The sequence below is a fragment of the Musa acuminata genome, chromosome BXJ1-7, assembly GCF_036884655.1.
Source record: "Musa acuminata AAA Group cultivar baxijiao chromosome BXJ1-7, Cavendish_Baxijiao_AAA, whole genome shotgun sequence".
Lineage (NCBI taxonomy): Eukaryota > Viridiplantae > Streptophyta > Magnoliopsida > Zingiberales > Musaceae > Musa > Musa acuminata.
The window spans coordinates 2,444,666-2,455,019 of NC_088333.1; the positions used below are offsets into that span (position 1 = coordinate 2,444,666).

At 40.4% G+C, this 10,354-nt stretch overlaps 2 protein-coding genes across 3 annotated transcripts; both read left to right on the forward strand.

The window, feature by feature from the left end:
• The first annotated feature begins 1,256 nt into the window (after window positions 1-1,256).
• On the forward strand, window positions 1,257-6,138 carry LOC135678186 (protein IQ-DOMAIN 13-like). 2 transcript variants are annotated; one of them, XM_065190692.1, is made up of 7 exons: window positions 1,257-1,436; window positions 1,511-2,058; window positions 3,459-3,585; window positions 4,058-4,330; window positions 4,712-4,957; window positions 5,045-5,176; window positions 5,412-6,138. In XM_065190692.1, exons 3-7 carry the CDS (start codon window positions 3,493-3,495, stop codon window positions 5,982-5,984), a joined length of 1,317 nt encoding a protein of 438 aa, XP_065046764.1. In that variant the 5' UTR covers window positions 1,257-1,436; window positions 1,511-2,058; window positions 3,459-3,492; the 3' UTR covers window positions 5,985-6,138. The 2 variants fall into 2 exon arrangements, with proteins under 2 accessions (XP_065046764.1, XP_065046765.1); XM_065190693.1 differs by having other exon boundaries at window positions 1,511-2,031.
• Window positions 6,139-6,428: 290 nt separating this feature from the next.
• LOC135678187 (small ribosomal subunit protein mS80 (rPPR6)-like) lies at window positions 6,429-8,646 on the forward strand. Its single transcript, XM_065190694.1, has one exon. The coding sequence runs from the start codon at window positions 6,611-6,613 to the stop codon at window positions 8,423-8,425; it is 1,815 nt and encodes a 604-aa protein (XP_065046766.1). The 5' UTR covers window positions 6,429-6,610; the 3' UTR covers window positions 8,426-8,646.
• The last annotated feature ends 1,708 nt before the right edge of the window (window positions 8,647-10,354 follow it).

A 10,354-nucleotide genomic window follows, 5' to 3' on the forward strand; every position in this document is an offset into this window, starting at 1 on the left:
AGTCACATGAAAATTTGAATTAGTAGTGGGTAATAGTATCATATAACCTCTCTATTTATAGAAAATGAGTATATTAGATAATGATGAGACTTAGCAAATATCTTAAAATGCAGAAGCTAATATGTAAACAATCCTCATGAAACAATGGGTTATGAGGGAAGCATAATAGGTGATGGTGGCACATCGAATTGGTCTCAGTCTTGTATGTGCAGTGTCATAATGGTTTCACATATGTGGGTGAGGGTGGTTGATGATGATGATGACAGTGTTATGACTGAGAGGAACCTCCAACCAATGATGGCACCTCTGAAGGATTCCAACCCCAAAAACTGAGTCAGAAAAGGTCAATGCCTTGACATCTCTGTCACAATTATGAAACAGAAAAAAAATTGTATTAGATGGATTAGTCTGTGCACTTTTTCTATAATAATTCTCCTAAAATCTTTCCATCCACTCATGCTTATGATTGAGGAAGTATTAAGCAGTGGGAAATGTTGTTGGGTTGACTGAATCATCCCATCAAGTCCTCTGGAGTGAAGTGATCCTTCACAGAAATCATTCAAAGATCCTACATATCATGTCTAATAAATCTGTATAATTATAAATATTTTAAGGATACTGTCAATTAGATGGGGTGACATAAGAATTTGTTGGTGACTTAGCTGACCAAGTTAGATTACCTAACTTGAGTAAAAGGAAGATTACCTAACCAAGTTAGATTCCCATATTGGAGAAGGATGAATCATGGGTTTGTAATAAATAGCATGCAGTTTTAGGTTTGATCATGGTCCAACACAATTCTTATGCTTCCAATTATGTTGCATTAAATGTGGAAGCTCAACTCATTTCAAACTTTAGATTTAAGATACAAGACAGCCCCTTCAAAAGAAATATCACAAAAGCCAACTCCACACTTCAAAAGTTTCTGCTTCATCAATCTTTGTTGACAAGGGAAGAAAATGGAATGCAGCAATCAGAGAGAAGGCAAACAGGCTTTCTGGCAAAACAAGGACAGTAGGACCTATTGTGAGTCATGTCAGTTGCCTTCTTCTTCTTCTGCTAAGACATCCAGTTAGAGATGTGCCCACCATTATAGGCACTGGCAAAGAGTTTAATGACCTTGAGAGTAGTTAGTAACAATCCTGTCCACTAAACACCCTTGATTTGGACAAGGGAACCACCCTACTTTGTTGGGGTTTACATTTCCTTTAGTTTGAGTAGCTTGTAAGCAAGACACCTCTAAATTTGTGTCCACAATCCAGTCATGAGTTGTTGGAGGATGATGTAGTTAAGCAGTCAATCAGAAGAATCAGCATTACTGAAACTTTTGATGAACTCACATATCATAGATAATCTTTTGAAGATTGGTCACAGAGTGAACATTTTGTTTTTGTAGGTTGATCCTTTCTTATTGCCCTTCAAGAGTTGATTCAGAGGTACAACTTCTACAACTTATAATGGTTCTTACCCTTTGTTCATGTCATACACTGATCAAACTACTACTTACCAGGTACCATGTTAAAGATGTATTAGACATAGTGACACATCATTGATTGCATTCAGCTCAGTAACCACATGCTCCAAACACAAGGGAAAGAGATCTAGCATATGGTGCTGGCTTTCCGTCTTTGGAGTAGCTTGAAATAGCAACCTTCTGTGGGACTCTAGTGTTGCAATTTTGTATTGAGAAAAGAAGGCCAACCAAACTGTTTCTCAAGTGCCCATAGCTGTCTTCAGAAGGCTTTCTACTGAAGCAAAGTTGGTTTGGGGCCATGGAGTGAGAAAGTGGCCATTTTCTTCCTCATCAATCCAGAAGAGTGTTATAAAACACCCTGTACCTAATAGAAAAAGTTGAAAAGGAGCAGGATCAAAAGGATCTCAATCCTTGCAAGGAAGAACCAGATGCCATGTTTATCGAATGAGAAAGAAACAAGCATACCTTGGAGGACTGAGGCAGTTTCTCTGTGGTGAATTGTGTTCCGAGTTCAAGCCATGTCTCCCTCTTCTCCTGTAGCTGAATGATCTTTGCTAGTGAGTTGGTTCCTAAAACCTTCCAAGGTAGCAACCATATAGCTTGTTTTTACCAATCTATGTTCTTATTAAAATGAAGATCTCAGCAAGTTTGTGTTATCATTATGGGGAAATAGTTTGTTCAAGTTTCTTCTGTATTTTTCAAAATTTTCTTAAGATGTAGTTCAATGGATCATAGAAAACATCAATTACATTTCTCATTTAGTTTTGCTAATCTACTTAGTGCAGTGTTTGAATAATCTAGAATTATCAGTATACTGTTTTAAGAAACTATCTTACTTATAACTTCTGAAAAATGTATATACTGAGAAGGTGAGGAGGGACAAAAGATTGCCATTTGGTTAGCCTTGAAAGTCGAGTAAAACTGGTTAAACTTCAAAGTAATCAAGCTTCTATTACATAATCTATTATAAAATTTCTAAAGCTTTCTTCGTTTGCTTTTGGGAATACTACTTAAATAACAGTACAGCTAAACATGACTGCAGAAAGGTTCTCATTGTGCAAAAAATCTTTAGTCACTTTCCTCCAAAAGAAGTGCTTTTATAGTGACAAACTCGAAATGAAAAGTTTAGAACAGGGCAGCAGGGAAACTCAATTATTGTCTGAATAATGGAAAAACAAAAGTACCAGCAGGTGTAAATGTACTTGTAATTTCAATCGATGAAAGTACATGGTTGCAATCCTCAAGTCCAATAGCATTACATCTTTCTTTTAGTTTACGAGTAAACAGACTATGGTCATACACTCTTCAACAATGTCCAAAGAAGAACGGATGTTGTTTTCCTTCACTGAATCTTAGATTTGGAAGTTTAGGAATCCATAATTGTAGTCGTTTAAAAGAAAAGAGGACTCCACCTCCAGCTTTTCTTGGATGCGGATAAAGCTTTTACGTTAACTTGATTAGAACAGAAAATGATTTGGTAAATGCAAAGAAAGATGTGAAGCTCTGCCAAAATTTGGTTTGGTTCTAATAGTGATACGCTAAATTTCTTTGAACAAAATGTTAAGGCTGGAAACATGTATTGCTGAGATGTAATGCTTGAGAATAGTGGAAGCAGACATTCTTCTTAGAAGCATTGATTAAACAACTGCTTGCACATGACATTTTACTCAAAGAAAAGTTGGAATGTGGCTTAGAGAAAGAAGAAAACAAGTATGTAAGTTTAAAATACTCTGATCTTGTATAATGTATCTCTATTACTCAACCATCACTTCCATATCCATAAAGGAGACAATTGTCTGATAATAGACAAAAAAAACATGATTAATCAGAACTGTCATATTCATATTGATTCCTTTTGCAGCCAAATTTGATGTTCTTTGGAGGATGGACACACAATTGATTTGAACCTTCTTATATGGAATGAAGATCTAGGATACTACTATCATTACACCATCTGAAAACTTACTTGTCTCATGCATTTCAGGCACCTCTGTGGTTCAGCCACTAATGACAAGGAGATGGGAAAGAAAGGGAGTTGGTTTTCTGCTATCAAAAGAGCCTTCACTTCAAGCTCCAAGGACAAATTTGTTGACTCAAAAATTCCAACCCAAGTAAGTTGAACAAAAGTTTCCCCCAGCATGAGAACCTGCAAGCATTAATTACTTTAATTACTGTCTCAATAGGTCTACATAGAGAGAAAGCTCAATTACTGAGATCAAATAGATTATCCATTAATTGTATGTGAATTCATATAAAGGTATTATCCTGGCAACCCAAAGAATGCCTTTGCAGAACAGAACAATTCTAGAGAAATTTCAGCTACACTGACGCAACAAAAGAAAACAATACTTAATCTGACAATTCCAAAACAATATCTTATTTTTTATGAGAATCTATGTTGGAATAGAAACTCAAAATGTTATGGAGAGTATGATTATGTTAACTTCAAATATATATATATATGATTCAACCTTCTGCATGAGGTATTATAATGTCAAATTTGTTATAGTTCAATGATCAATCAACCATGACAGTTGTTAATTAACAAAATTCTAATCCTACAGGACTGCTTGATAATTGCAGGGTTTAGAAAAGAAATCTATAAGAGAGAAGAAAAGATGGGGTTTCGGGAAATCGAAGCATGGCGAGTTCAGTTCCTTCATTCCCCTGTATAGAGAACCAAGCAGCATTGAGAAAATACTTGAAGATGCCGAAAATGAGCAGCACCAGAGATTGCATTTGGTGCCCCCGAAGAAAATTCAACAGTCTAAATCACCTGCACTTCAGCCAGCAGTCATCCCCAACTATGTTCACATTTCAGCAACCAGAATTCAAGCAGCCTATAGAGGTTACAAGGTGAGCTCAATTAGTATTTGAATTGTGGCTTCCTTCTTTTTTATCTTGTTAGTATTTGATTTATCGATATAAAACACACGGATCAAGTCGACTAAAATCAGAATGTCAAAGTGCAAGAAAAAAGAACTAATACCACCTGCCATAGAGATTTAGAATTCTGCAACATGATAGAGGTGGCCTTTTGTCCTACTTTTTCCTCGAAGAACAGATGTGCACCTTAGCAGAGATCATAATTAGTTGATATCAGTTTCATCTAAAGATCAAAAGAGCCATGCACAGAAAACTGTATCTTGCAACCCTTTGTTCATTAAATCTCAGCACTATGATCTGTTTAGTGAGCTTAAAAGAAGATAGAAATCAAAATTCCTTTACATGAAGCAGGCGAGGCAGAGCTACCGAGAGCTGAGGGGACTAATGCGACTTCAAAGAGTCATGAGAGGGCAGCACGTGAAGCATCAGACGATGAACACCATGCGATGCATGCAGATGCTTGTTCGAGTACAGTCACAAATACACAGCAGGAGGCTGCAGATGGTGGAGAGCAGGAGCCTTCAACTCCACCACACTCCACGAATGAGCGAAAAGGAGATGGAAAGCAACTTTGGCGAATGGAGCGTTGCTCACCAAGTGAGAGATCACCATCAACAATTACTTGCCCAATGCATCTCATGCATATGAGCATATCTACTACCTTTGGTTGTGCACATCTTGCAGACCGAAGCAGGAGGCTACGGAGAATGGGACGATAGCTTGCTCACCAAAGACGAGGAGGAAGCGAGGATGCGAAGGAAGGTGGAGGCAGTCATCAAGAGAGAGAGAGCATTGGCTTATGCTTATTCCCATCAGGTAACGTTCCCATGCTGATGAATCAAACATGTTCTGCCATCGATCTTACAGTAAACACACTATCTTGAAATGTGGAGTTCTAAAGCCTTACTCTTCCTCGAGTAACTCATTAGAACCACAAAGCAATCTTGCAAGCAAATCTGGCCTTCAAATCGTTTCTAAATGTTTATTAGCCTGTAGCTAATCTGAAACATCAACAACAATGCTAACTTGTTCATGGATTCTTTGATGGCAGCTACTGAAGGTGACGCCCAGGTCAGCCGAGGCGATGCTGACCGGCCTCCGGTCCGCCAGCGCCCCATGGTGGTGGACATGGCTCGAGCGGCAGCTCCCGTCCGACCAAGCGTACGCGGCGCCGCCAGTCGAAACGCCGCGCTTCCTCGCCGCGGGACTCCCGCGAGCCACGCCCGCCCCGGCCCCGGCCCCCCAGCGGCCGCACCGACACTACTTGCGCCGCAGGCACGAGGACGCGGACGACGCGAGCCTCACAAGCTGCCCGCCGTTCGAGGTGCCCAACTACATGGCGCCCACGGCCTCCGCCAAGGCCAAGGTGAAGGGCCACCACGCGAACCAGGAACCGAAGAAGAAGAGGTTCTCGTTTGCTCTGGGGCAGAGCATAGGCTCCCTGTTCGGCGGCAAGGAGACCATGGGTGGCGGAGGTTGCGGTGCCGGAAGTGGCTGCGGGGCGTCGCAGAGGACGGAAAGACGAGGGAAGCACAGGTCGACGGTGTCGGTGGGTGGCATGAGCATCGACTCCATCGTGTCGCTGCCTGCGGGCGCTGTTGCCGGGCGGAGGAGCTTCGTGTAGTTATTCTTTGTGTGTTATCTGACTTGTTTTGTTTTTGTTGTGTTTTCTGCTGTTTATGTTTTTGGTATCAACTCTCCCATGAACTCTGTGACTGTGTGTTGTATGTTTGATCTTTGTTGATTGCAGTAATAAACATCGATAATAACAATTCTTATCTTATAATTGTTTACATTTAAGATAATGTTTCTTACTCCCTCACATGAGAAAATGCTTATGAGTCTATATGCATAAAATCTACATATAATAGGTTGAGTTCGGATTTGGAGACGTATGGGGAAAATGGATCGAATCGAGTCATCCCAAGAAAGGGTTACGGATCCGATCATAAACAGTGATCACATCATCACAGAAACGGACTCGGACCATGCGGTTTCAAGAACCCGATCCGGACCCGCTTTGGGCCGTCTATAGTAGCACCTTCGGCGCTGCTTTTGGATTTAGGAGCCGCAGGTGAATCCGCGGATCCAAAGAGGCCCAGCTGCGACCGCCGTTTCCTGCGGTCCCAACCAGACACGACGCCTTTGCGAGTCATTAAAGGAAACGGAAAACCCTAGAAGAAACCTTAGAGGCCGCTCGCTTCTCGTTTGTCGCAGCCCCCGGAGTCGCCCGGACGACGAAGTGAAGCGATGTGGTGGCGTTCCAGAGCTAGGGTTTTCCTTCTCCGATCCTTGATCCGACGGCCCTTTCCGTCCCAATCGAAGCGCGGTTCTTCCAAAACCCTATCCCCGATCCCTCCTTTCACGCTCGGATGGGCCCGTCCCGTCAATCTCCAGTTCCAAAACCTCCGGTTCTTCTCTTCGCCAAACGAAGCTGTTTCTGGAGATGACGAAGATAAAAACCGTAGCTTTGGTTTCGTGGAGTCGAGTGATTCATTGATTTCGGATGCCGGCGAAACTGGGATCGACGGAGTTGATGATGGAGGGGAGGGTTCTTCCGAGTTGGATGGCTGGAAGGATGAAAGTCAGGTGGGGGCAGAGAGCCTGAGCTCTTTACGGGAGGAGAGCATTCAGGATGATGATTCCTTGGGCATTTTTGCTGCCAAGGAGCCCGTAGGCGAAGCAGCAGAGGATCCGGGCTCGGTCACTGAGATTGATATCCAGCAGGTCGACAAGGTACGGTCCCTTCTTCGAGATTCTTCGCAAGAGCCGTTGGAATCTAGCTTGGATAAGATTGACGTCAGTTTGAGTGAAGAGTTAGTGGCGATGGTGCTTCAGACACCTTATGTCTCGGGTCACAATTTGGTTGGCTTCTTCAGATGGGCTTTGAGAAGTGAAGAATCGGTCAAATCTTTGAAGATGGTGGAGCTTCTTGTCAGTGCTCTCAGCAGTTCTGCAGATCTTAACAAAATGGAGGCATACATGTTGTGGGATTTGATCAAGGAAATTGGAAATGAGAAGGGGTTGGTAAACACTTCGATTCTTAATCAATTAATATCAATGTTTGGGAGACTTGAGAAAGCCAGAGCAGGTCTTGAAGTTTTCGACAAGTTCGATGAATTCAGTTGTAACCCAGATGGAAATACATACTACTTAACAATTGAAGCCCTTCGTAAACGATCCATGTTTAACGCTGCATGGTCTGTTTGCGAGAAGATGCTTAGCTCAGGAAACCTTCCTGATGGTGAAAAGCTTGGTAAGGTGATATCTTTCTTATGTAAAGGGAAAATGACAAAAGAGGCCCATTTGGTTTATTTGATGGCTCAGGAAAAGAAGATATTCCTTCCAAGATCTAGCTTCGATTATTTGGTTAGCAGTCTCTCTAGAAAGGATGAAACTGTGCGGATAGCTCTAGAGTTATTGGACAACTACCCTACAGATTCTCTCAAGTATGCAAATACAACTTTTGGTTCAGTTGTTCACGGATTATGTAGGGTTAAAGAGCCACAGGAGGCAAAGAAATTGCTGCTAAGAATGGCGCAATCAGGGCCAGCACCTGGAAGTGCAGTGTTCAATTATGTTATTACTGCTTTGTCTAAAGGAGGAGAAATGGAGGATGCCATTGCTGTGATGAAGATAATGGAAGGTAGAGGACTACGACCAGATATTTATACTTACTGTGTAATCATGAGTGGCTTTGCAAAAGGCGGCCTGATGGATGAGGCATATGGGATCTATCGTGAAGCCAAGAAAAATCATGCTAAACTTAGTCCTGTAACTTATCACATACTTATACGTGGTTATTGCAAGATGGAGGAATATGACAAGGCCCTTAATTGCTTGAAGGAGATGAAAGACTATGGGGTACAACCTAATGCAGATGAATACAATAAATTAATAAAGACTTTATGCCTCAAGGCTGTTGATTGGTGCACAGCTGAGAAGCTTCTGGAGGAGATGAAAGAGAGTGGTCTGTTCCTTAAGGGAACAACCCGCAGTCTTATTACAGCAGTGAAGGAATTGGAACAGGAAGCACAGTCAGAATCAGTTCACGCAGAAGCATAAGTTAACATATTCTGAACTGAGGCTGGCTATTTATGCCTAGTTGTTGTATTATTATTTAACATCAAGATGTAGGCATGGAAATGAGCTTCAGAGTCATGAATATGTTCTTACCACACAATTTTGTACTTTCAAGGGGCATCTTTCTTTGGGCCTTTTATTTTTTTTGCTTTTCATTTAATTTCAGTTGCTTCTTAATAAATAATAGCGTCTTTTGTTGCTTATCTTGTATAAGCTAATAGACCCTATTCATGTTCTTCCCTTTATTTTATAGTTTAAGCTCCATTTCAGCCATTTATATATATGCTATTTTTTATTTGAGAACTATTAGTCAACATAATGCTTTAAGTGGTAGGTTCATTGTTGACTTAAGAATCTTAACTGCAGAATGCTTATAAGACTATTTTATAGGTTTGGTTGAAAAGTGCTGCTTACTATAAGGTGATGGTATTGTTGATCCCAGTTGCTCAGCTTCTATTTACTATGGAAATGTTTTTTTTTTTAATTTACTATGGAAATGTTGCCCTCATGCATGCCTGTGTTTGAAATTTTTTTCCCTCAAATGAGATTTTGTATTTTCCTCGGCATCTGCTTAGTTCATTAGCCTGCATTGTTACTATTTGATCCACGAAAACTTATTCTCAATGAGATGTATCCTCGTCTACCTTGCAACCCTCCTCTCCTCAAGGCCCTCTTCCTTTAAATGCTTACTTGATTGTTGAGACGGGCAAAATATGATTTACAAGTGATCTAAGTTTATTGACATGCAAATTGTAAATGCTTTGATTAGTTTATGCTGCTTTATCTTGTCAATATGCAGTGTCTTATAGATACTTATATATATGTATATCTTCACTGTGTGTTTATTATTTTCCTGTACAGTTACCGGTCACTGTGCATGTGTGCACAACAGAAGTATATCAGGAAGACTGAATCATGTTGCAAATAAGATATTGAAGGACATCAAGGGAGAGTATTTTGCTGCAATGGTTTGGTAAAAAAAATTACTTTTGTGTTAGTTAACTGTTTGTTATGCAGGTCTTGCAGATAAATTTTTAACTTCTGTTCAATTTTATTCACTAGTCCTATTTTCAGCATACATAGTAATATCTGGCTTAGATTCTGCCTTTAAGCCTATGTTAGAGGTTGATTACCAATTTGTTTAACTCTTGATAATTACAGGACTTTACTCTGGCGATGGTAGTCTACATATAAGCCACCATACTATGGCATCCTTAGTTGATAAATTTTTTGAAGTATCTTAGGTTTAAAACTAAGATGAGGTTCTGATTAGCTGAAGAAATGCATATTCAAGACAAATTCTAATTCAAAGTATGGATTTTGCTAAGCTCTAAGGTTTTGTATGCACAGAATGCTAGCTAGAATGCAGAAGTTTGTGTTTTGGCATCAAACACATAACTGTAGATAATTTTAATATCTTTGGAGATTCACATGCTTTAAATTGGTGAATCGTGTTTGTAGTTATACTTGATGTTGAGCCAATTACATATTACCCCATATCTGTTTAGCATTTCAATCTCTAGACTTAAAAAAATTATATTAAAATTCTTATAAATATGAAAGCAAAATATTTATCCATTTATCCTAACATTGTTAGTTTTACTGATGGAAGATACAACATGTGACAGTACATGCATGAATGACATGAAAACGATGGGCAAAAAGATAATTTCAACAATGGTAGTTGACGATAGCGTCATGGGTAACTGTTGTGGTGGTAGTCGGTGAGAATCAAGGTATGTAATATCGTACCGTAGCGATGTTTCGAGGTTGATTTGATACGGTATGGTACCGACGTACTGAGCGGTACATCAGGGCTTATCGAGTGATTTCCTCTTACTGCAACATTGTAGCACTATAGCACGGTTCGTTCGGTAGCGGGTGGTCCGCGTATCGGTATGTCGTCGGACT

Coding starts and splice junctions, on each gene's coding strand:
- LOC135678186 (XM_065190692.1), top strand. CDS start 3,493: ATGGGAAAGAAAGGGAGTTGGTTTTCTGCTATCAAAAGAGCCTTCACT. Junction 4,958..5,044: donor AATGGAGCGTTGCTCACCAA/GTGAGAGATCAC, acceptor CACATCTTGCAG/ACCGAAGCAGGAGGCTACGG. Junction 5,177..5,411: donor CTTATGCTTATTCCCATCAG/GTAACGTTCCCA, acceptor CTTTGATGGCAG/CTACTGAAGGTGACGCCCAG.
- LOC135678187 (XM_065190694.1), top strand. CDS start 6,611: ATGTGGTGGCGTTCCAGAGCTAGGGTTTTCCTTCTCCGATCCTTGATC.